Source organism: Botrytis cinerea, chromosome 15 (genome assembly GCF_000143535.2).
Source record: "Botrytis cinerea B05.10 chromosome 15, complete sequence".
NCBI lineage: Eukaryota > Fungi > Ascomycota > Leotiomycetes > Helotiales > Sclerotiniaceae > Botrytis > Botrytis cinerea.
The window spans coordinates 1,273,848-1,298,029 of NC_037324.1; the positions used below are offsets into that span (position 1 = coordinate 1,273,848).

Here is a 24,182-nt window from a genome sequence, read left to right on the forward strand (position 1 = left end):
GCAGGACTTGGGGATTGGGGATTGGGGATTGGGCTTGAGGCTGGGGATGGAGAACTTTGAAATTGTTGGGATGGAGGTACGGGCTTGAGACTTGGGGATCCGAGATTCGGAGGATGTGTATGGTAGTAGCTATGTAACCTATCATGGGAAAGGAAATAGAGTTTATGGCGTTTGTGAATACCCCGCTATGTAGAGATGTTTATTATAGCTTGAGCATGGCTTGAGCATGGCTTGAGCACAACCTACCTCGAGTACCTGGTAGCTACAGATGGACATTTCTTGGGAAAGGATGGACGGAGGATGGCTGGAGGATGGCTGGATGGACGTGTAGCTAGATGGACGGATGGACAGATGGACAGATAAATAGATGGATTGATAGATGGATACACAACGTCTGCCTGTGTACTGCCTGATATGGATTGCATAGTGTGCAGATGGGCAGCAACAGTTGGGATATCGTCATAAACATGCCATTTTCATCTACGTACGATTAACTGCTGTGCTCTGAGAGAAAACCGGGAAATGCTGATGCTCTGAACCCCACACTCCATACATCCTGTGCACACACTCGAGGACATGCATACTTTTGTTTAGCACGATGTATAAAGTATCGGGCTTGCTTTGCATGTGTAGAGCTCATAATAGTGGGGCCTGTGGTCGTTATCATTGGTGTCATTGGTGTAGACGGTTTTTGTGGAGATGGCTAGCTTTGGAGCGAGAGGCCCTTGTTGTTACTCAGGCTCGTGGTAGGTAGGCTCGAGGTTGGGTGGGATCGTATGTTTTCTCTCTCTCTCTCTCTCTCTCTCTCTCGCTCGCTCGCTCTCGATGGGATGGAAATGTCCGGGAAGGTCTCCAGAAGAAGCTATGGTGGGGGAGGGAATGGGTTGTAGCTAGTTATGGCTATGGTGGGGAGGATTTCCAGGAAGGAGCTACTTGTGAAATGGGGATATTTATATCATGAGCTTCTTTCCGAATATACGAGCTCTACCTCCCTACTTATCTGTCTCTTCTCTTCTGCTTGCGTGGTTGTCTGTGTGTTTGTGATAATACAATACAACTCACACAACTCACACCCACGATTCTTCTCTATCCATTTCATCCGAGAAGGTTGGTTGAGGAATATCTCTTACTTTACTTGCATACACACATACGACATACATACATTAATACGCATCACCTGTCACTCCAAGCACACTCGCATCCCCCGCAATTAGAATTGCCTGAGCTGGACCCGATCTGTGGTTAACCCCGCATCAATACCAGCGAACGAGCATTCACCACATACGTTAACAGACTTACATACATATACCCAACCGCCTGAACAGATAGTTTTACTCAAATTCTCCCCCAAGTTCTTGTAACTTTTTCTTCCTCATCTCTTGCTTCTCAGTAACTCGGCACATCTACATATTGAAGAGAGTCAAGAAGACTGCACAAGTTGAGATTCAAGATGGCAACTTCAACTAGAGAAAGACGTCCCTCTACTGGCGCTCCCATTAGTGAGCTCCAAGGTCCTGTTGGTCCTGCTGGCGTTACAAGACCTAAGCACAGGCGTACTTTTACCGGGTTTGGTGCTGGGGAAATCAAAAGTGTAGAAGGTATGATATGTTTCTTCAATTCCGCTGCTGACGTCTTTCTCGTTTTCTCATTTCGACCCCTCACGGAAATTCATGCTAATCATTTGCTGTATCGGTATAGCATCGATTCCTGAACCTCAACGAGAAGCATGGAAGAAATATACTGTCAAAGGGTTTGCGAACAAGGAGGACTTTGAGAGGGAAGTCGTTCGTCATGTTGAAACTACTTTGGCTCGTAGTATGTTCAACTGCGATGAAACTGCTGCATATGCTGCGGCCAGTTTGGCCGTCAGAGATAAATTGATTACGGCGTGGAACCGTACTCAACAAAGACAAACTTTTGCTGATGGCAAACGTGTGTACTACTTGAGTTTGGAGTTTTTGATGGGGAGAGCGCTCGACAATGCTATGTTGAATGTTGGGTTGAAGAACGTTGCTAAAGGTATGTTTGGTTCCCCGTGACGATGTTCAATAAGTGTAATTTCTGACCTCTTTTTGTCAGAGGGACTTTCGGATCTTGGTTTCAGAATTGAGGATATCATCAACCAAGAGCATGATGCTGCCCTTGGTAATGGTGGTCTTGGTCGATTGGCAGCTTGCTTCCTGGATTCTCTTGCTTCCTTGAGCTATCCAGCATGGGGTTATGGTTTGAGATATAGATATGGTATCTTCAAGCAAGAAATTGTAGATGGATATCAAGTCGAAGTCCCAGATTACTGGCTTGACTTCAATCCTTGGGAGTTTCCAAGACATGATATTGTTGTTGATGTAGGTTTGCCTTTGCTCAGAAGTCATTTCGTGTCGAGCTAATGATTTTCAGATCCAATTTTATGGCCAGGTCAGAAAGTATCAAGACGAGCAGGGCGTATCGAAGACTGTATGGGAGGGTGGAGAGATCGTCAAGGCCGTAGCCTATGATGTTCCAATCCCAGGTTATGATACTCCCGCTACCAACAATTTGCGTCTTTGGTCTAGCAAGGCTGCTAGTGGTGAATTCGACTTTCAAAAGTTCAACAGTGGTGACTATGAAAGTTCAGTTGCTGATCAACAACGGGCCGAGACTATCAGTGCTGTTTTATACCCTAACGATAATCTCGAGCGCGGAAAGGAGCTTCGTTTGAAGCAACAGTACTTCTGGGTGGCCGCGTCATTATATGATATTGTTCGTCGATTCAAGAAGTCTAAGCGTGCTTGGAAGGAATTCCCGGAACAAGTTGCCATTCAGTTGAACGACACTCATCCGACTCTTGCTGTTGTTGAACTTCAACGTGTTCTTGTTGATCTTGAAGGTCTTGAGTGGGACGAGGCATGGGGAATTGTCACCAAGACTTTTGGTTACACAAATCACACCGTTCTTCCTGAAGCTCTCGAAAAGTGGTCTGTTCCTCTTTTCCAGAACTTACTCCCCAGACATCTTCAAATTATTTACGAAATCAACTTATTCTTCTTACAAACCGTGGAACGTAAGTTCCCTGGTGAGAGAGACCTCCTCGGCCGGGTGTCGATTATCGAAGAATCTCAACCAAAGATGGTGCGCATGGCTTTCTTGGCTATCGTTGGCTCTCACAAGGTCAATGGTGTGGCTGAACTTCACTCTGATTTAATTAAGACCACCATTTTCAAGGATTTTGTTAAGATCTTTGGCCCTGACAAGTTCACTAATGTCACTAATGGTATCACACCCAGAAGATGGCTTCACCAAGCCAACCCTAGATTGTCTGAGTTGATTGCCAGCAAGCTTGGTGGTTATGAATTCCTTAAGGATCTTACTCTTCTGAGCAAGCTCGAAGCATTCGCCGATGATAAGGCATTCAAGAAAGAGTGGCAGGAAATTAAGTATGCGAACAAAGTTCGCTTAGCAAAACACATCAAGACAACTACCGATGTCACCGTCAACCCAGCTGCCTTGTTTGATATTCAAGTCAAGCGTATACATGAGTATAAGCGTCAACAGATGAACATCTTCGGTGTCATTCACAGATACTTGACTATCAAAGCCATGAGTCCAGAAGAGCGCAAAAAGCTGGCACCTCGTGTTTCGATCTTTGGTGGAAAGGCTGCTCCAGGTTATTGGATGGCAAAGACTATCATTCACCTTATCAACAACGTTGGTTCTGTTGTTAATAATGACAAAGATGTCGGAGATCTCCTGAAGGTTATCTTCTTGGAAGATTACAATGTATCTAAGGCCGAGATGATTTGTCCAGCAAGTGATATCAGTGAACACATCTCGACAGCAGGTACAGAAGCCAGTGGAACCTCAAACATGAAGTTCGTGTTGAACGGTGGATTGATTATTGGTACCTGCGATGGTGCTAATGTAAGTTTATCCCTTATTGTACTTATCGCACACCTCACTAATCAAACTTCAGATCGAAATTACTCGTGAGATTGGAGAGAACAACATTTTCCTTTTTGGTAACTTAGCTGAAGATGTTGATGACCTTCGTCATGCTCATACTTACGGATCTACTCAACTTGACCCTGACCTTAAGAAAGTCTTTGAGGCTATTCAAAAGGGTACTTTCGGGGATGCTAGTGCATTCGGTGCTCTCGTTGGTGCTATTAAAGATCATGGTGATTACTATCTCGTTTCCGATGATTTCAACAGCTATAACCGAACTCAAGCTTTGGTGGACGAAGCATATAAGAATCAAGATGAGTGGACTACAAAGACTATTACTAGTGTTGCTAGAATGGGCTTCTTTAGTAGTGATAGATGTATTAATGAGTATGCGGAGACGATTTGGAATATTGAACCATTGGCTGCGGGAAAGGGGGAAGAGTCATAAATGGAAATGATACAAGGGCGTTAAAGATGATGGACGATTGAGGATATGCTTTGGAGGATACAAGATGATGATAATGATGACGGGGGAGAAAAATAAGTATACGCGTTAATGTGCTACGATACGATACATTAAGTCGTGGCTAGTTTAGATCGATGAACGGCATTCCTAACTACCTACCACCTCTTTCCTGTTCAACTGAAAGACTGTGTCTAACTTTTCTTAAGTGAATAGATTGATAATAGTAGTGGTGATTCTGTTTAGAGTTATTATTGTAGACTTGTGGCTTGTCTGTGTCTAGTAACTAGCTTCATGACTTCGGGAATGATAGCACTGCAAGATTAGATGTATAGAAGAACCTCACTAGATGCCAAACGCGTCTCTTTTGAAGAACCTATTACTGGAGCCAAGTCATCCTATTTAAATCAACAATTTATAAGAAATGGCTATATCAGATCTAATTGGGGTTACAACGCAATACCAATCGAGAAGTCTCGTGACACTTACCCCTCATTTCAATCCTATCCCCCGCACCTTCCCGTCTGTCATATGCAAGACAACGTAGTTGGTAGGTGTACAATGTTGTCGATCGGTTGATCGGCTGAGGTTATGAGTGATTATTTACTTATGTAGGTTTATCTATTTACCTTTGTTTGCACACACCTTTTATTTACTCTTTTCTTTGGTTGAGAGCGTGTTGTCTATCTGTCTGTTTGTTTGTCAACGCAAGTAAACCTCATCACTCATCACTCATCACTCATCACTCATATTTTCTTTCATTCCCCTATATCCTGTCTCTGTCCCCCCATACCCATCTGAAGAAGAAAGGCCAAAAAAAAAAAAAAAACAAACACAAAAACCACAAAATGCCCGAACCCCAGATCCTCGGCACGCGCCTCCAAAATAAAGTCGCGATCGTCACGGGCGGCGGCTCGGGATTCGGTGCAGGCATCGCCCGTCGCTTCGCGGAAGAAGGCTGTAAAGTGGCGGTTGCGGATATCGATGCTGTGGGCGGCGAACGCGTGGCGAGTGCGTGGCCGCAGAGTATGGTGTTTGTGAAGATGGATGTTACGAGAGAGGGGGATTGGGAGGGCTTGTGTAGAGAGGTTGTGGGGAGGTGGGGGAGGGTGGATGTTTGTGTTAATAATGCGGGGGGGAGTTATAGGAATAAGGTATGTATGATGTGTGAGTGGGGGACGAGGGGTTTGTGTTGAAGGGGGCAAAGGGAGAAATGGAGGGCTGGAAGGATGAGTATGTGGAAATACAGAAACTGACTCGTTGTTCTGTGGAAATCTAGCCAACTTTGGATGTCGCCGAAGATGAATTCGATAAGGTTTTTAACTTGAATGTCAAATCCATATTCTATGCGACGAGACATTTCATTCCCAGTGTTATTAGTCAGGGGGACGGTGGATCGATGATTAATATCGCGTCGATTGGGGCTACCAGACCTCGTCCGGGTCTCGTTTGGTATAATGCTAGTAAAGGTGCTGTTGTTAATGCGAGTATTACTTTATTCTAGAATCATATATCTTCCTGCTAATATGGGGTTTGAAAATAGGCTACGAAAGGACTCGCGGCAGAATATGGATCCAAAAATATTCGGATCAATTCCATTTGTCCTCTTCTTGCTGGTACAGGGCTGTATGTATCCCATCTTGTCTCATCTAATCTCAACTTGATCCTAGAACTTGCGAGCGAGAAGACTGATGTGAAGTAGCTTTTCGACATTTACGGGTTTAGAGGATACGGCCGAGAATCGCGACAAGTTTCTCTTCAATGTGCCCTTGGGACGTCTGTGTACGCCGGAGGATGTGGCGAATTATTGTTTGTTCCTGGCGAGTGATGAGGCGAAGTTTATTACGGGGACTTGTTTGGAGGTTGATGGGGGGAGGGGCATTTCTTGAGGGGGAAGATGGTGAGAAGGTAGGACGGAGAAAGAGGGTGTGTTTTAGAGATGGGAGAGTGGGATAATGGAATCGGGAATGGAATCAGATATTGTTGCTATTATTGATATTTAGTTCCATGCTTTCGACAAAACTGCGAAGATATCAAGATTCTTCTCTATAGAACTGTCCTACCATTACAATGTCTCATAACTGATTCGGATATCATATAATCAATCCCCTAGCCAATCTCCCATGACCACAAGAATATCACCTTGCTACTTCGAGATCTGAATACCTACGTCCTCTCAGATTGTTCATCATATTTCACTTTTTTCTTTTTTTTCCCTTTTGTTCAGCTGAAAATACTGTGAGTACCTAGTGTTCTTGTTAAACCCCTCATTTATGTACCGGGTATATGTGTATGTATGTATGCATGTATGTATGTGTAAATGTATGCGAGCAATATGTATGTAAAATGTACGTATGCATGTATGTAAAGAAAGTGTCACGCTGCCAACAAACGCCCGCAGCGCATATCATTTCCGGATTTGATAGGTGGTATGGTGGTATGGTGGTATGGTGGTGATGTTCATGTGTTGGGTTGGGTTGGGGGTTCAGCTGGTGGTGGTGGTGGTGGTGGTGGGTTGGTATGATGTGGAGGGTTTGATGTGGAGGGTTTGGTATGGATGGTGTGTGTGATGGTCTGATATGAATGATGTATGTGATGATATCGGTTTGTCTGTTTGATAAAGAAGTATACTGATAGAGTGAGCATGGGGGGACGAGGGATGAGGGATGAGGGATGAGGGATGGTGGAAGAGAAGATGGAAGAGGTGAGGCGGGAGATAAGCGAGGAGGAGGGGTGTGGTGTGGTGTGGTGTGGTGTGGTGGGGGTGGAGTGGAGTGGCTTGGGCGGGCATGTAATGATTGAATGTGAATGAATGAACAAACGAAAGAACGACCGGATGGGGGAATAGACCCCGCATTTCTTTAGAAAGGGCTGAGAGAGGGGATGGGACGGGACGGGATGGGATGTGATTGACATGTGTGAGTGGGTATTTTTATTAATATTATTATTTAAGCTTATGTGTACTTACTTACTCTTCTTGTGTTTGTGTTTCCTCCCCTGGTTGTACAGTCGTACAATACAATACAATCGTGTACTCAATCATCTGCTATTTTTTTTGTATCGTGTGTGACTCTGTTCTACTTCAACTTCTACTGCTACTTGCTTGTTGAAGAGGATAAGATAACATAACATAGGAGAAACATACATCATACTGGAGACCAGTATTTGAAGCGTTGGGGGATTATTTTACTTTTGAGTTCATAAGAGGGATTGTTCTTTATTTTTTTATTTTTTTTCTTTGAAATAAAGTCAAGATGAGATCACTAGGGCCGCTGGTGGAAAGTTTGAAGGGCCAGTTGAGTCCCGATGCCCAGATTCTGATGAAGGGGGATGCGGGGTATGTGGAGGGGATTAGTCGGTGGTCGAGGGCGGCGGAGAGGGACGCGGTGGGTTTATATGTTTTTTTTTTCTTCTTTTTTTTCTTCTAATTTCTGGTTTTGGAATGAACGGAGAGAAAAGGGGAGAGAACGGGAGAGGGAATGGTTGTTGCTTCACTCAAGTAGGGGGCAGAGGGAGGGTAGGGTAGAAGGGGCGAAGTTTGTGTGAAGCTTCGGGGATTGGAGGATTGAGATTTATCATATATCTATCTGTCTATCTGCACAGTCAACATTCAGTACTGGCTATAATTCACTTGCTAATATTCTGTCTAGGCCTTAATTGTCTACCCTACCTCCGCTGAGGATGTCTCCAAACTCGTTCTTTTTGTCAAGGAACAGAGGCTCGATTTCGCAGGTTCGTATTTTGACAATCAATGCATTGTTTAATCACATTTCATGATCCCCTATCACTGACTCCCTATCACAGTCGCTGGTGGTGGACACGGCTCATCAGGCGCCTCATCAACCCAAAATGGTCTCTCTATTAACCTTGCTAAGATGCGCAACGTAACCGTCGACCCCGTCACCAAAACAGCCATCTGTCAAGGCGGTGCCCTCTGGTCCGACGTCGACACCGCGGCTTTCGCCCACGGCCTCGCTGGTGTCGGCGGCACCGTAAATCACACTGGAATCGGCGGGCTCACCCTCGGAGGTGGCTTTGGTCATCTCACCCCTAAACACGGGTTGGTGATTGATAATCTCCTCGAAGCAGAGGTGGTTCTTGCCGATGGACGTATTGTGACGTGTTCTGCATATCAGGAACCCGATCTTTTCTGGGCGATTCGTGGTGCCGGTATTGGATTTGGTGTCACGACGAGTTTTACCTACCAATTGCATCCGCAACCCAACCGTGTCTGGGGCGGTATGCTCGTTTTCCCCCGCGAGAAATTAGAAGCGATCGTTTCATTCGCCAACACAATCGTCACACTCGACGAGGAAAATGCTCTCCTCCTCCTCGCTTTTGCCTCTCCTCCCCCAGCCTTCCAGCCCGCGGTTCTCGTCCCCGTCTTCTACAACGGCACAGAAGCCGAAGGCAGCACCTACTTCAAACCGCTACTCGATCTCGAGCCACTCGCCAACACCACCAAGGAAATGGACTACGTTGAAATCAACAGCATGCTCAACGAAGCCATGGCTCACGGATTACGTCGCAACTTGAAAGGCGCCGCGGTTCTTTTCCCGTTAACCTATTCCTTTGCCGCCGAAATCTACACCGAGACGGAGAAATTCCTCCTCGAAACCCCGGATGCGAAACATACCATGGTGATTTTCGAATACATTCCCTTCGGCAAGATATTAAAGGTAGGACAGCAAGATACCGCGTATGCGAACAGAGGCGCGTATGGAAACCTAGTATTTGGAGCGAGCTGGGAAAGTCCCGAGACAGATACGAAGTGCAGAGACTGGTGTAGGATGATGGCTCAAAAAACGAAGGCCGAGTTGGAGAGCAGGCTCAAGGAGGGCACGGATGAGATTACCAAGGATGGAGTGGGTGCTTATGCAAATTATGATGGTGGTAAGTTTGATCTCTTTTGCTTTTGTGCCTTTGTGCCTTTGGTTCTCCCCTAAACGTCACTTGTGGGTTCTGCGCGAACCTTACTCTCATTTTTCGACATCGACTTAGCAATAGCCCCCCTTGCATCTTCGTCGCAGAAAAAAAGCGACGTCATTGGCTAATCAATTCGATAGCAAATCATGAAGCAGGCAAATTGGTTTATGGCGTCAATTATCCTCGTCTTGCTGAGTTGAAGAAAAAGTACGACCCCGAGAATCTATTTTCCAAGGGTCCAAATCTTGTTTCCTGAATCACTGGATTATAATATGAGCAATGGTGTCAATGATTCGATTAATTATTGTCCTCCAGAATGAAATCCAAGAATTTTTTATACCAAATGCTTTACAACAGATCACACAAGAGATCATACAAGAAAGGAAAGGTACGCGTGATGATGAAAATTTTTACTATATCAAATTCCGTCCTGTGCAAAGGTAGGTAGGTAGGTAGGTAGGTAGGTAATGCTAGAACATAATAACCCGCGCCAATCCCCATAAAATCTCAGAACCGAATCATTTTTCTGATGTTTCCCGCTTGCAAAAAAGAACAAAAAACAGATGCAATATGAATACAATACAATGCTTATTAATAAAACCCTCCCCTCCCAATAAAAACCAAAAGTGAACTATTCGTACCTAAAAATCGAATCGATCTGGTAGCACTACAGGGGCAACCAATGTCCATGTATAAATACCATAGCATACCCACGAACTGATGATTTTGACCCATGATGCCCAGTATGTTCTTCCCACGGGTGCAAAGCTTGTATTTCCATCTGTGTACTCATCCATGTTCATGGTAAGAAGTGTAGCTACCCAAGTAGTCGCTAAGAAGAAAATTACGTGGAATAATGCATAACTGTATTGTGTCGAGGTTCTCTCATCATCTTTGGCGGTGTTTCCACTGTCGCTTTCATCATCGTCGTCTAGAAGAGCGTCTGCAGGAAGACTTCCTTCTTCTACGGCCTGTCGAAGAGCCGCTGCACGCATTTCACGGCGACTATCTGGTTGTTGTGTGACTAAATCATGTTCATCATCTTCGGGCAATGCAATTCTCTTTCCCTTTCCTCCTAAAGCTACTCCTTGTGTTGCAGCTCTGGTTGTTGTATATGCAACTGTGAGCATGGTAACGATCGCACCAATAATGATAGAGGTTGTTCGTGTTCCTTGAGCTCTAATAAGAGGGTTGCAATGCTTCGTATCAGGCTCCATAGAAACTGCAGACATGGTGAGGTATGTACAGTAGATAGCAACCATAGCTGATTGCGCCAAACCTGCTCTGGGATTGAATTCTTGGACCATAGGGTGAACAGAGACAACAGAGACGACAATTAGGAAGATTAAGTTGAGAGTGATAGCGGTCTGGTTCATTGAACATCCAGCACCAGCGAAGAAAATGTATTGCACGATGGTCATTGCCAAAGAACATGCATACATGCCCAATGTTGATCCGATCAGAATTCCTCTCCAAGCTCGAGAATCATATGCTTCGATCTGTTCAAGACAATATTCCGCCCAGGTATGTGCAAGATCAACCAGTAGAATAAGTCCGAGAAGAAGGAATAGTGTCGATCCGGTGAATGCAATGTAATTTCCCCATACCAAGAAGAACCCATCTGGTATCAAGAACGAAAGTACGATCAAGCCCAACCAGGCGATGATTTTAGGACCCCAAAATCCATTTTGTATTGCTGCACGTGGGTTCTTCGAAGAGTTGACGCCTAATAGCATCGATGCCATGATAAGATGGAAGATTCCCAACGCGAAATTGATCCGATGAACCGCAACCCAACCATAACATTCTCCTTCTGGACAACTGATCTTCATATAATCCAAAGTCAAGCCTTGTAGTTTGTTGATCGCCCATGGTGTTAGCATTATCCATGATAATATTGAATTAATTAAGAGGATAAGGGCGTATGCGATACGAGTGGCAACACTTTTTTATCAGTCAGTCTATGTTTAACAAACAAACGCCTCGAGTCTGAAGATATACCTGTTACCGCATTTACCACAGGCGCTGCATACAGCAGAGCATGTTGCCGCTCCACAGCAACTTGCAGCAAAACCCATCACCTAAGAATATAAGTAATCTCTTCACATCAAAGGCCAATAAGTAGAACTCACAGTGCCCATGCTTGGCACAGCCAACAAAGGAATTGAAAGTAAAGCGCCCATACTTGCGCTCTGCTCTGATGTGATGTCGCAGTATTAAGCTTGGCAATAAAATAATCCGAGACTCTATGGAATGTGATTCATGAAAAGATCTGTATCGTTAATAGTTGAGCGTAAAAGTTGAAGGATAACGTTGGAAGTTGTTTGGAGATGGCTCCTTATGATCTATGCGGCTGATGAAAACAGTCTAGGCGACTGACCTGCATTAGTGCGGTGATGGTTTGTAAGATCCACCGTAAATCGAGCTGATAAGGAGACATCAGCGGAGTTGAGTTATCTGATAACGGACTTACGTGTGTGCAGACGACAGCAAGAGGATACGTTAATTTCTTTCAGACAATCACTCGTATTTTGCCCAGAAACACTTGGGAGAACGCTTTTGTCTCTCATTACAAAACATATCATTTCCCATTTTCCGCCAGCGAAACCCCCTTCTTTTTGCCTTGAATTTTGCAATGGTTAAGACGTGAAACTATACAGACCCCCTTTGAGTACTAACGATAACGACACGGCCATCGAATATGTCGGAAAAGCCATTACAAGCAGCGAGGATAGTGTCGAGTGTTGCGGCAACCTGTATTGCATTGGCATGTGGTACGAACTATGCTTTCTCCAATTGGGGACCGCAGTTCGCTGATAGATTGAAGTTATCATCAACACAGATTAACTTGATAGTAAGATCACTTTGCGCTAAATTGCCTGCTCTTGATATCATGCTAATTACTTCTGAACAGGGTCTATTTGGGAATCTGGGAATGTATGCATGTGGTATACCTATTGGGTTATTGGTAGATGGAAAGGGGCCTCGACCTGCCGTTCTATTGGGAACAATTCTACTTGCCGCGGGATATTTCCCACTATATCAAGCATATGATAGAGGGTCTGGATGGTTACCATTACTTTGTTTATATTCATTCTTTACCGGGCTTGGAGGGTGTGCTGCCAATGCAGCTGCCATCAAGACTTCAGCTCTTAACTGGCCACACAACAGAGGTACAGCGACAGCTTTCCCACTGGCCACTTTCGGACTCAGTGCATTTTTCTTTTCTGCATTTACTGCATTTACATTTCCAGGGGATGCGGGACATTTCCTACTAGTTCTGGCTTGTGGAACCAGTGGAACAGTATTCTTAGGATTCTTTTTCCTACGAGTGATACCGCATACCCATTACTCGGCTCTTCCCGGCCATAATCGATCCGATTCAAATCGACTACATCGTACAAAATCAGAGGACAGCAGGCGAGCAGAGAGAGATGTCGTAGAGGGTGAACCTGGTATGTTATCTCCATCTGTTGCGTCTTCGGGCAAACATCATATCCTAAACCATCATGTGATAGAGGCAGAGGTACCCGAGAACGGCGTCACGTCCGATACCGACGAAACCTCCTCCTTGATGTCCAAATCCACCGATGAAGAATCTCGAAAAAATGTAGACGAAACTGACAAGAAGGATCACGCGCATCGTGTAGATATTCGAGGGCTTCAACTATTCAAAACGGTCGAATTTTGGCAATTGTTTGCTTTGATGGGGATACTCACAGGCATTGGATTGATGACTATCAAGTAAGTTTCTCATTTTACTCGAACTCGAGCCTCAACTAATTTATCTTAGTAATATCGGAAACGATGCACAAGCGCTTTGGCGTCATTGGGATGATTCAATCCCAGAAGAGTTCATCATGCATCGCCAAGCAATGCATGTATCCATCCTTTCTGTTTGTTCATTCACTGGACGTCTCCTTTCAGGTACGCAGCCCCCTCTATTTCACAAATTCTCTTTTAGTAACGCTTCAGTAGGAGTTGGTTCAGACTTCCTCGTCAAAGTCCTACGCTGTAGTGGTTTGTGGTGTTTAACTCTCGCCTCTCTAATCTTCTTCGTCGCTCAAATTGCCGCTCTTAATACCGAAAACCCACACCTCCTCTTCCTTGTTTCCTCATTCACTGGTCTTGGTTACGGTTTTCTCTTTGGTTGTTTCCCGTCTCTCGTAGCCGAGGCTTTTGGTGTTCATGGCCTCTCCACAAACTGGGGTTTCATGACCCTCTCCCCAGTTCTCTCGGGATACATCTTTAATCTTTTCTATGGCGTCGTTTATGATCAGCATAGTATTGTGAAAGATGGAGGTGTGAGGGAATGTACCGAGGGTTTACAATGTTATCGCAGCGCATATTTGGTTACAGTGGCGGCGTCGGTGCTGGGTTTGTTGGTTAGTTTGTGGTGTATAAGGTATACACATTTGGAGAGACTGGAGGAAGCGAGAAAAATTGAAGCAGATGAGAGAGTGGAGTAAAGATGCATGGTTGTGTATTCTGCAATTTTAACCATCAATCTGAAAATGATAGGATAACAGGAGATTCAATGATAGGCAAGGTTTATTACCTTGTCTGGTAGCTACAATGGAGGTACTGGTCGAGTTATGAAAGGGTATTCTTGGATAGAATGGTCTTGGGAGGAATGGGACAAATAGACGGTGGGCCGGCGGCTATTATAGAAGGGGTTAGAGCTGGAAGGACGAGGGGTATTTTCCTTTCTTTCAAATCTCTTCGTTCTGGCGGCATCAAAGATTGTGATTAGTGCGAAGATGGAACGAAGAGAGGGGGTTTAATGCACGGGTGCAACTCCAAGCCCACACATCACACTTTCCATCCACGAAATTGGAATCAAGGGGTACTCAACATCTCAGTCATTGAACAATCAAATTTTCTTCAAATATCACACAAAAAACTCCGAGACGAAATTAAGACGTGATGGACTTTGTGAGGCCTGGACCGTTCACTAGAATGCGGACTCTCGACGTCCACTTTGTCTCCGAGTTGTTCCTATTTGAATAAGTATTAATCTTGCAGGTAATGTGTGCAGAAGCCTGTGAATACCTAGTTTTAAGTAGAATATAATGAGGCTCTATGTAAACCTTACTGTGGTAGGGCGATCAAGGATGAGTAGCTAGGTATACTCGTTTTGCTTTCACTGTTAACAGTAATTGAATGATTTAAATTATATGTAATAGAATACCGTCATCATGTATTTTCATTAGTTCAAATCAACTCTTTTCTGCAACTACATTTTCAAGTCATATCAAGTGAAAGTAGTACAATGTACCAATTCCCATCTCTCTATCTACACATATTTGCTACATGTTTTAGACGAGTATAAAGTCTGTACTATTTCTTCTCCCGCCCTCTGAACTTACAACGTATACCTACCTGCCTGCCGATTTCAGGGGCCCTAGAGACGCAATCGGTAGCTTTTTACAAGCTTGAAGCCCTGAAGCAGATGTGCAACAAAAATATCTGAAGGGATAACGTTAAGAAATGATTGGTGGTTGGTAATTTGTGGGCTGTGAAGTGAATTTTGAGAGTGAACATACGGGAGAAATAAAAGTGAAGTATGAGAATAACGATAGCCGACTATAACATAAGCTTGGCATTTGATAATATGCAATATTAGGATACAAGACTTTTACATCTCATGATCTTCGGCTATGCATATCTTGCCATCAGATTGAAATATAATTAGGATGAGTTGCGATATCGACGAGATTGCACTCCCGTCGGATCTATCTGAGAATTGCATATCCGTGACGCCTTTTTCTCGACGAGAACATGGTTAGAGAGTGGCAGGTGTGTGATTAAATGGGGATCTGGATGTGTGATCGTTAGGTCTAGGATCTGTCTCGCTCAAGTACAGGTTTCTCAGATCATCTGAAGGAGAGTGTGTATTCGGTCGATGAGGCAAGAGACTAGAATGTTCAGTATGGGATCCATATGTGCAAATTGACTACCTAGGTGCTTTACTGGATGGACATGGAAATGAGCAATGCGAGATCAAGATTTTGGGATGGAAAACGAAAAGGGAAATGTTTGGCTACATTCTTTGACAACTCTTTAAACTATTGCATATCATTGGAAGCTGCCTTTCTATCTTAACGCACGTGTATTCGGACCTTTGAACGCGCCTGCTCCTGCTCCGACTGCCTGTGTTGAAGACTTTGGAATCCTACTACGAATTCAAGAGGAGGAATTTAGGCGATGAAGCATAAGGCTTGAGGGTACCATCGAAATTTCTACAGTTTATTTTGAATGGCAGAAGGGGGATACGTTAATGAAAACTACAAGATGTGAATTATTATGAGGAACACAACTCCATTGCTGGAACCTTTCAACACACGCAGATCGATGTTGTGATTGGTATATACTTGATACTCTGTCGATGTTATGACGTCGAGGTGGTGACACTACTCATATTCTAAGCACAATAACGATCTTGAAATTACCCGTGTACCTCGTACTCGAGTCGAAACATCCATGTTTTGGGATATCAAAGAGTTGTAAACAGTAGATCCAAAGCCTTCTTCGAGGAATACAGTCGTGCTCAAAATCGTAGTATAAACTTACTCGAACATTGAATTAGCATGACGCTATCTTATAAGCAAAGTACCACGACGACCAATGCACCTCCCGACAGACTGCCAGATATGAAAAACCCAAAGTTACTTCCGGTGAACTTTATAAATAACTTTCTCAAGCGAAACACAAAATTCCAGTCATACGTTTGAATTTTCACATGTTGCATACATACATCATCATCTATTTGATATCTAACAAGCCTGCTCGTTTACTAGAACAAACGCTCAACACTGCCAAGACGTTTAGGGTACTGCAAGGACGCGAGTCTCCTACACCACAAGCTCACAAGATTTAAGGTTAAAGCTTTGTTCCGTATAGAAATCGCACAGCATCTTGCGCGGCTCTTACAGACCGGTAGTCAAAAGTAATAGGCAAATCTTTTCGTGTTGGCATGTTGATGCATATACGAATATCGTGGAAGTGTATGGTGGAAGTATTGCATGTTGTGCTTTTCGATGTGTAGGTGGGTATTATACTTCGTGCAATGCAGCGTGACAGTATGGCCAAATGTGTAGACGAACAGAAATTTGGCATCCAACGCTTGCACTTGATTTTGAGAAGAGATTTCCCCGTCGCTGTAGAGGTTATCGATATCTCTCTCCATATGATGCGATGGGCAATATGATGTGATGATTATGAAGCTAGCTGCAGCACGATAGATTCACAATGGCGCAAGAGCAGGTTTTGCGTACGTACTACGCATATATATATCTTGGCCTTGTGTTTTCGTCCAAGGCGTGCAAGCCATATTCAGAGCCAATCCCCGATCGAGCTCTCTATCTACTTGGCAACGTAGATAACGAACATTTTCTCGGTTTAACGGGATGTCAATGGTGCAGTAACGATATGTAGACTCCGTATGCACTTGGATGGTGTGCAAGCACGGCAAACCAATATATTCAGAGAGTTAGAGACAGATTGAATCTACATGAGGCGCGAGGGGTCGCTCACGGGTGAATCGTTTGTTGTTGGTTGGACGGAATTAGATTTGATTTTATTTCAGATGTGTTGTAGTACTGGACAAACGAGTTGCGCTTTGTTGAGGTTGAATTGTGTTCAAAGCTGCAACGAATCTTGAAGATGCTTTTACACAGTGCGCATAAAGGCGGCATTTGGACTGAGGGGTTTAATTCCATATTTGTAAGGAAAGTGGATATCAATTGATTATTTTGAACTTCGTGTGGAGCGGCTGGAGAGCTGCTGCTTTGGAAGAGAACGTGGTGTGTGCTGGTGTATTACTCGAGTACTGGAATTTTAGATCCCGTCTGCTTTCTTGATGATAAATCTCTCCTTTATGGTTCAACTCATCTCACCCGATCTTCATTGGCCAAGATCGAAATGTCTACGAGCTTAGGGTTACAACCAGAAATGAAGCAATTTTATATCCACGTCTTGTATTGACGGACACCCAATTCTCCTCCGCAGTCTCCGTCGCCCGACCTCTTCCCCAACACAAACTTATCCGACATTAAACTTCATCCCCAGCCAACGATAATTTTCAATGGAGCCCCAGAAAAATGGATGCTGCCGCGATTTCTTAGGGTTGAGAAAGTCGTTTCCCAGCCACTTGAATATTCTATTAAGTATCTAGGTACAAAATTTGTTTCCCTTGTAACTCCATTTGAGTCTTGACGCTGCAATCCCAAAGCAGACTGGTAGTTTAAAGTGCGCTTCAGGATGAGCTGCGTGGAGGGGTTGTAAAAGCGTAAAAGTTTTAACATGCCATGATGATTCTCCTGCGGGATGGAGGAATCGAGGAATCGAGGAATGATAGCGCTAAAGATTGGTGCTGCGGAGGAGGTAGTAGGTAGTAGATAGTAGGTATCTGTCTATTTATACCAGATGGCTCCAAAGTTCCAACTGTTGGATCGGAATTCAGAGCACACAGCCCCTGACATTTTCTCTATCCAAGGCTCCAAGCAGGAAGTTCATGAGATCCACGGACGGAACTTTCTTGAAATGATATCAAGCTGACACAGACATTGACTTGGTACTGTACGGAGCACAAGAATTTCAAAAGGTCGGTTTGCATCGCCCATAGGTTTAGACGAAAGACTACTCCCGCTGAAGCGCCAAATCATAAATAAGACGGGCACTACAAGGTGGGAAAGGCTCAAGGTATGAGGTATGAGGTACTGATTAAAAGGCTACTTACTGCATGATAGTGCATGTACCACCACCACATGCAGTATGTTTATTTACTTCTTTCCTCTCCACCAGGCCAATGAAAGTTCGTCCAACTTATATCGTCAAGTCGCGATGCTGCAATAGGACGTACGAATATTGCCCTACCTCGTATCTTCCAAAGTGTACAACAGTCTCCTTCACTCAATCCCAAACGTCAGGAACAAAAAATGTATTGAATATTAGGATCGTCCTATGAAGAGAATATCAACGTAAAATCAAGAACTAAACGTGCCAAGAAGCTTTAGAACATCATCATGCGACGATGACAAGAAGAATGCAAAATGTAGATCGACCCCTATTCACCAATCATGGTGTACAAGATCCTCACGATAACTTGCTGTGTTACTGTGTATGTGCTAAAAAGTGGTTTGTTTAAACGTTCGGCCGGTCTTTTTGCCCTGGTCTCTGAGCGATCAATTTGGCTTGAAACATAACTATTTTTCGCAATGACAGCGAACATGCTGGTGTCTGGATATTTGGATGAAATGTGACATGAGCAACGATTGAAACAGCAACTTCCCTCAATTTGTGGCAAAAGTCGAGAGTGTTGTGGTGCTCGCTAAGTAAGATGTATAGATAGATATATTTATAAAGATTCTAGATTCTTAAGCTAGTAGACAGGCAGATAGATAGATGGATGGATACCTTGGTAGACACTCTGCCCACTATTATATACATATTATATATAGTAGGTTCGCGCGACAGTGAATTCCATCGACGATGTCCTTCTCCTCTCGGGCTGCCCAAGAGTCCCTTCTACCATTGGTACGTGAATGAAAAAACGGTAAAGAAGAGCATCAAGGTATACCTAGAAATCATCCACTCATAAGCTCATCCCTACGGTAGGACGCAGGGTTAAAATAAGTGAAATGGGGATGTTGTAAAAGAAGCTAAAGAAAAAAATGGAATAACAAGCCTTGCTCTATTAATATGAACAGACTTATAATAACTGGCTGATAATACGTGCATGGGAAGAGTATCTGATAGACTGATAGACTGATACTGCTGTACAAGGTAATCTAAACATATCAATCCGCCTATCCCTAATCAGTCAGTTCCTCCAAGGCCTTCATTAGCTCTTTCGCCTGTGGTTTTCTGTCATTCGAGAAATCGCCAATTCTCTTGTCTCCAGCCTCTCCAAGCCTATCCGCCAATTATTTTCACAATCTCCTCACAACATTTCCACCGAAAGCGATTTCCCACGCCAGTCTCCTATTCACCATTTGGAGATTCGTGTCGCAAGTCTGCTTAGATGCTGAGGAGATCATCTGGGTCGGCCGCAGAGGAAGAAGGCGACGATTCAACAGCGAATGCGGACACAATTGAAGGACCGGGGTTCACAGGTCGCTCTAGAAGCGAAATATCGATATCGAATAGGGATTCCCAGAATTTCCAATCAACTTCACGACAAACCACTCCTCAACATACTCAATCCGAATTAGATCGTCGGAAAAGTTGCGACAAAAGACCTTTGGCTGCCAGGAGTCGATGCCCCAGCAATACAAATTGGAAACCAACCGAATCGCGCAATGGACAAATAGATAAGAGTCAACCTAACGAAACGGCTGTAATTAGTGTTTCCTCGAAAGGGGCTATTGAGGTAGATAAGATGGCCGACTCGAGACAGACTTCACGACGGTCGAGGTTACGAAGTCCTTGGTCTTTTACACCATTGACCTTCGCTACAACAGTCATAGCCTTACTTACTTTGGCGTCTATTATACATTCATTTACTACGCGGCAGTTGGATACCAAAGGATGTCGAATGTCATATATGAGGCCTTCTTTTGCGAAGTTATCGGATTTCGATACCGAGCATACCCGTTTCGCAAGCAAATATTCGGTTTATCTATACAGAGAAGGAATGGTGGATGAGGATACCAAGGTATGGGATTGCGTGAAAACTAGAGTGCTAAACTTACGAAATCTGTCTAGGTTAGAGGTGTTCCTGTTTTGTTCATACCTGGAAATGCTGGAAGTTATAAGCAAGTTCGACCAATTGCGGCAGAGGCAGCAACATATTTCCACGATGTTTTACAGCACGATTCTGCAGCAATCAACGCCGGAGCACGAAACCTGGACTTTTTTACTGTCGATTTCAACGAGGATATAACAGCCTTCCATGGGCAGACAATGTTGGACCAGGCAGAATATTTGAATGAAGCGATTGCGTATATATTATCTTTGTATCACGATCCTCGAAGATCGCAACGAGACCCAGAGCTTCCAGATCCAACTTCCGTTATCATATTAGGGCACTCGATGGGTGGGATTGTAGCTCGTACAATGTTAATTATGCCGAACTACCAGTCAAATTCGATTAACACGATTATTACAATGTCAGCTCCACACGCCCGGCCGCCTGTTTCCTTTGATGCGGAGATTGTCAAAACTTACAAGCAGATCAACGACTACTGGCGTCAAGCCTACTCGCAGAAATGGGCAAACAACAATCCTCTATGGCATGTCACTTTGTTATCTATAGCTGGAGGTGGACTCGATACTGTGGTTCCGTCGGATTATGCCAGTCTGGAATCTCTGGTGCCAGATACACATGGATTTACTGTTTTCACTTCGTCTGTGCCAAACGTATGGACCGGTATGGATCATCAAGCTATTCTATGGTGCGATCAGTTTAGAAAAGTTGTCGTCAGATCTTTATACGAAGTTGTTGATGTAAATCGGCCCGCACAAACGAAACCTCGAGCAGATAGAATGAGAATCTTCAAGAAATGGTACTTGACAGGAATGGAAAGCCTCTCAGAAAAGACTCTTTCCCACAAGGAACCCACGACTTTGCTTACTTTGGAAGACGATTCGCACGCAATAATCCCTCAAGGGGAAAGATTAACTTTACGAAAGTTTGGGGAGTCGAGAAAACCAAAAGCACATTTGCTCCCGATTCCTCCCCAGGGGACACCAGGTGGAAAGCGATTCACACTTCTCACCGACCAGAAGCTCGATAAACCTGGGGACAATGGAAAGTTGGAGGTTCTTTTCTGCAGTGTTTTCCCCCTGCATCCAGGCCAATCAGCGACACTATTTTCAATGAATATGGATCTGTCTGGGGATAGCTCTGGATCTACGAGATTAGCTTGTAAAAATGCTGCAAGTGACGTTATTCTTCTACCAGCATCCACCAGAACATCAAAGAAGCCTTTCTATCTGGACGAAGAGGAAGAAATAAAACCATTTTCTTATTTGCAATACGATTTGGAGGATATTATTGACCATCAATTTGTTGCTATTGTTGATAAAGCAGTTGAGTCAACTTCTGGATGGGTGATTGCCGAGTTTAGTGATAATGTTCAGTCACATCGGATCAGATCTTTGAGTCTTCGACGCCTCCTGGCTTTCGGCATGAAAATGAGGCTCCCACCAAACAGACCAATGGTCGCGGAGGTAAAAATACCCGCCGTACACTCCAGTCTATTAGCCTATAACTTGGAAATGGGCAATCAGGTATGCGGGGAGGAATCGGAACTTTTCACCCCACTTTTACGTCAATATATTTCGGAGCCTTACGAATCCAAATATTTTGTGAATGTGAAGCAAGCAACCATCAATCTCCATGGAGTTTCTCCATTTATGCCACCCGCACTTAAATACAAAGCCGTTCAAGATGGGTTGAGTCTTCAGTTCTGGACTGATCCGACGTGCAACTCGAGCATTAAGATCTCTCTGAGTGTTGATATTCCAGGCAGTTTAGGGAAGCTGTACATGCGCTATCGAACAGTTTTTGCTGCATTCCCCTTACTGGTCGTTGCCCTCGTGTTGAGAAAGCAATTTCGAATGTATGATCAGACAGGAATTTTCATTTCTTTCGGCGAAAGTCTGGACTTGTGTTTACGACAGTCTTTACCTTTAGTGTTGTTAGCTCTTACATGCCTATCAGTTTCATTCTCCCAAGCAAGTACGGCAGCACCTCAAGGGGCCCCCACGGGGTTTTTAGGATGGGGAAGAAATGCATCGGAAACTGTCATTGATTATACTAAAAACGATTTACTTGTGGGCTCGCAGGATCCTTTCTTCTGGTTCATGGTTCCTCTAATTGGACTGGTCTGTATTGGTGTATGCGTAATGATCAATTATGCCACATTAGCCATTACTCACATTTTGAGCGTACTCTATGGCTGGATGAGTGTTAAGCCGGCGTGGTTGCGAAACGAAGATAGAAAAAGGGCATCATCTCCAGCATTCGCACCATCTTCTCCCCGCCGACGAGTATTTACAACAGGCGTATTGTTGTTCTTGGTGTCTACAGTCATTCCATACCAGTTCGCATATCTGGTGGCATGCCTGGTACAGATAGCCACTTGTACAAGGGCCCTACGATTTGCCCGAGAAGCACGTTCTAACACGAATTACAACTTCTACAATTACGTTCACTCGATACTTGTCCTTATGCTGTGGATCTTACCAATTAATCTCCCAATACTCGTTGTATGGATTCATAATTTGGCTGTGCATTGGTTGACACCCTTCTCTTCTCACCACAATGTCCTCTCTATCATGCCCTTCATTCTTTTGGTGGAAACATTAACGAGTGGAAAGATGGTCCCTCGTGTTACATCGCGCGTCCGCCACGTTACCAGCATTCTGCTTTTCGGCATCGCGATATATGCTGCAGTATATGGAGTGACTTATGCCTACATGCTTCATTATCTAGTCAACTTGGTAGCTGCATGGCTCGTCGCTATTCATTCTTCAACCTCAAATTGGACACTTGCGGGTGTAACGACCATGTTCGATCCCGAAAGCAATGAGAATACTCGCAAGCGAGGTAAAACACCTTGAACGACAGTACCGTTTTTCACGAGATTATCTACAGCGCCATTATATTCAACGATTCACGATTCAACGCCCATCACTTTTATCAGACTCCTATTACTTTTATAATCGGTTGAGATCATGGGCTCCCGCAACCTATCAACCTATTTTTGTTTCTTTTACGCACTAGACTTTCCGGCGTTCCCAACAAAGTATAGAACTTTGAGCGTTATCGCACGTCTGTTTTCCCGAATTTCACACTCTTTCTAGACTTCAATTCTTTCGTTTATAGCGAATGATGTTCATACACAAAATTCATTCACAAATCACTATACTCATAAGCGATGTACATAGGGAAGTTGGCGTTCTGTTCTTTTCCGGCTGCAAACTGTAATTACGCACGTACATACCTACATTTTTGCGATATGCTGGTTTATGTTATCCAAGGGGGAGAGGTGTAGGATGACAAGGTATATTAAGGGGGGACGAGACGGAGGATGGGGCGCGATACTGCAGTGGCCGGGCAGTGATAAAAAACTTGGCTACTTTGTAATGTTTTATATTGTATCTTCTTCTGATAGCGAGAAGAGAATTAGGAAGTAAGAGGAGGGGTAGTGACGGTCGGAAGTGTGATATTGAGTGGGGAAGGGGAGGAGAATGGGATGAAATGTATATTTGGTGATGGAAGTGAGGTTGCAAAGGGGAGATTGGAATGCCGAAGATTATTCAGGCCTTTGCTTTGGAGGTGAAAACGAGAAGGTGGGATGATGCGTTGACACCGTGCTGTGCTGTTGCTTATATACCCTTTGGTTTGGAAATGGAATCGAGAATGAGAAGTGGGGAAGACAGGATGAGAGTAAAGTGTGAATGCAGGTGCGAGGTGCGGAGGGAATAATTGAATATAGACTCCGAAAGGGAAACTTTTTACATATCTTGGGTGCATTTACTTGGTTGCATCTTTTTACAACTGCCTGAACGCTGGAACTTTCAGTATGGTGAGTGTATCGCTTTCGATGTGCTCCTAATTTTCCCCTTGCTATTCATTACCTCGAAGAGACAGCATTGTACAAACAATGAACTCGCTCCCGGTGAACCTTGGAATATATCTACCCACTACTCACTGCTCACAAGTAGTGCGTTTCATGCAACTTGACACCTTTTTGTATGTTCTATGAAGTATTTTGTCAAAATGAGAGCTGGATTGGAATATTTGCAACGTCGTTTGAACTGTTGAAGAAACCTAAAAATAGATAGTCTCGAACGTCCCTCATTAGTTATCGATGATGTCGTGTCCTATCGGATAATTTTATTGAGCAATCGTAAAGTCCCT

The 24,182-nt window shown here is 44.1% G+C and overlaps 6 protein-coding genes across 6 annotated transcripts; 5 read left to right on the forward strand and 1 right to left on the reverse strand.

Annotated features, from left to right (window-relative positions):
* The first annotated feature begins 613 nt into the window (after window positions 1–613).
* Bcgph1 lies at window positions 614–4,805 on the forward strand. Its single transcript, XM_024697565.1, has 5 exons — window positions 614–1,598; window positions 1,699–2,019; window positions 2,080–2,345; window positions 2,398–3,897; window positions 3,950–4,805. The coding sequence occupies exons 1-5, from the start codon at window positions 1,451–1,453 to the stop codon at window positions 4,367–4,369; spliced, it is 2,655 nt and encodes an 884-aa protein (XP_024553381.1). The 5' UTR covers window positions 614–1,450; the 3' UTR covers window positions 4,370–4,805.
* A 132-nt stretch (window positions 4,806–4,937) lies between these two features.
* Window positions 4,938–6,763, forward strand: BCIN_15g03630 (hypothetical protein). Its single transcript, XM_024697566.1, has 4 exons — window positions 4,938–5,538; window positions 5,664–5,867; window positions 5,928–6,010; window positions 6,087–6,763. The coding sequence occupies exons 1-4, from the start codon at window positions 5,233–5,235 to the stop codon at window positions 6,271–6,273; spliced, it is 780 nt and encodes a 259-aa protein (XP_024553382.1). The 5' UTR covers window positions 4,938–5,232; the 3' UTR covers window positions 6,274–6,763.
* A 541-nt stretch (window positions 6,764–7,304) lies between these two features.
* BCIN_15g03640 (hypothetical protein) lies at window positions 7,305–9,663 on the forward strand. The gene is made up of 4 exons (XM_001558295.2): window positions 7,305–7,770; window positions 8,035–8,116; window positions 8,189–9,277; window positions 9,451–9,663. Exons 1-4 carry the CDS (start codon window positions 7,639–7,641, stop codon window positions 9,564–9,566), a joined length of 1,419 nt encoding a protein of 472 aa, XP_001558345.1. The 5' UTR covers window positions 7,305–7,638; the 3' UTR covers window positions 9,567–9,663.
* Window positions 9,664–9,711: 48 nt separating this feature from the next.
* Window positions 9,712–11,648, reverse strand: Bctms1. The gene is made up of 3 exons (XM_024697567.1): window positions 11,443–11,648; window positions 11,312–11,391; window positions 9,712–11,254 (listed from the first exon to the last, which is right to left on the reverse strand). Exons 1-3 carry the CDS (start codon window positions 11,491–11,493, stop codon window positions 9,952–9,954), a joined length of 1,434 nt encoding a protein of 477 aa, XP_024553383.1. The 5' UTR covers window positions 11,494–11,648; the 3' UTR covers window positions 9,712–9,951.
* Window positions 11,649–11,760: 112 nt separating this feature from the next.
* On the forward strand, window positions 11,761–14,545 carry BCIN_15g03660 (hypothetical protein). The gene is made up of 5 exons (XM_024697568.1): window positions 11,761–12,164; window positions 12,225–12,765; window positions 12,829–13,054; window positions 13,104–13,237; window positions 13,289–14,545. The coding sequence occupies exons 1-5, from the start codon at window positions 12,012–12,014 to the stop codon at window positions 13,777–13,779; spliced, it is 1,545 nt and encodes a 514-aa protein (XP_024553384.1). The 5' UTR covers window positions 11,761–12,011; the 3' UTR covers window positions 13,780–14,545.
* Window positions 14,546–19,033: 4,488 nt separating this feature from the next.
* On the forward strand, window positions 19,034–23,972 carry Bcbst1. The gene is made up of 2 exons (XM_001558299.2): window positions 19,034–19,967; window positions 20,018–23,972. Exons 1-2 carry the CDS (start codon window positions 19,335–19,337, stop codon window positions 22,877–22,879), a joined length of 3,495 nt encoding a protein of 1,164 aa, XP_001558349.1. The 5' UTR covers window positions 19,034–19,334; the 3' UTR covers window positions 22,880–23,972.
* The last annotated feature ends 210 nt before the right edge of the window (window positions 23,973–24,182 follow it).

Bases quoted from the DNA above. Each gene is read 5' to 3' on its own strand.
- Bcbst1 (XM_001558299.2), top strand. From the start codon at position 19,335: ATGCTGAGGAGATCATCTGGGTCGGCCGCAGAGGAAGAAGGCGACGAT. The intron at 19,968-20,017 runs GTATGGGATTGC...AAATCTGTCTAG, and splicing joins TGGTGGATGAGGATACCAAG to GTTAGAGGTGTTCCTGTTTT.
- BCIN_15g03630 (XM_024697566.1), top strand. From the start codon at position 5,233: ATGCCCGAACCCCAGATCCTCGGCACGCGCCTCCAAAATAAAGTCGCG. The intron at 5,539-5,663 runs GTATGTATGATG...GTGGAAATCTAG, and splicing joins GGGGGAGTTATAGGAATAAG to CCAACTTTGGATGTCGCCGA. The intron at 5,868-5,927 runs GCGAGTATTACT...GTTTGAAAATAG, and splicing joins GTAAAGGTGCTGTTGTTAAT to GCTACGAAAGGACTCGCGGC.
- BCIN_15g03660 (XM_024697568.1), top strand. From the start codon at position 12,012: ATGTCGGAAAAGCCATTACAAGCAGCGAGGATAGTGTCGAGTGTTGCG. The intron at 12,165-12,224 runs GTAAGATCACTT...ACTTCTGAACAG, and splicing joins CAACACAGATTAACTTGATA to GGTCTATTTGGGAATCTGGG. The intron at 12,766-12,828 runs GTATGTTATCTC...ATCATGTGATAG, and splicing joins TGTCGTAGAGGGTGAACCTG to AGGCAGAGGTACCCGAGAAC.
- Bcgph1 (XM_024697565.1), top strand. From the start codon at position 1,451: ATGGCAACTTCAACTAGAGAAAGACGTCCCTCTACTGGCGCTCCCATT. The intron at 2,020-2,079 runs GTATGTTTGGTT...TCTTTTTGTCAG, and splicing joins GTTGAAGAACGTTGCTAAAG to AGGGACTTTCGGATCTTGGT. The intron at 2,346-2,397 runs GTAGGTTTGCCT...AATGATTTTCAG, and splicing joins GACATGATATTGTTGTTGAT to ATCCAATTTTATGGCCAGGT.
- Bctms1 (XM_024697567.1), bottom strand. From the start codon at position 11,493: ATGGGCGCTTTACTTTCAATTCCTTTGTTGGCTGTGCCAAGCATGGGC. The intron at 11,392-11,442 runs GTGAGTTCTACT...TTATATTCTTAG, and splicing joins CTGTGCCAAGCATGGGCACT to GTGATGGGTTTTGCTGCAAG. The intron at 11,255-11,311 runs GTATATCTTCAG...CTGATAAAAAAG, and splicing joins TGTGGTAAATGCGGTAACAG to TGTTGCCACTCGTATCGCAT.
- BCIN_15g03640 (XM_001558295.2), top strand. From the start codon at position 7,639: ATGAGATCACTAGGGCCGCTGGTGGAAAGTTTGAAGGGCCAGTTGAGT. The intron at 8,117-8,188 runs GTTCGTATTTTG...TCCCTATCACAG, and splicing joins ACAGAGGCTCGATTTCGCAG to TCGCTGGTGGTGGACACGGC. The intron at 9,278-9,450 runs GTAAGTTTGATC...TCAATTCGATAG, and splicing joins TTATGCAAATTATGATGGTG to CAAATCATGAAGCAGGCAAA.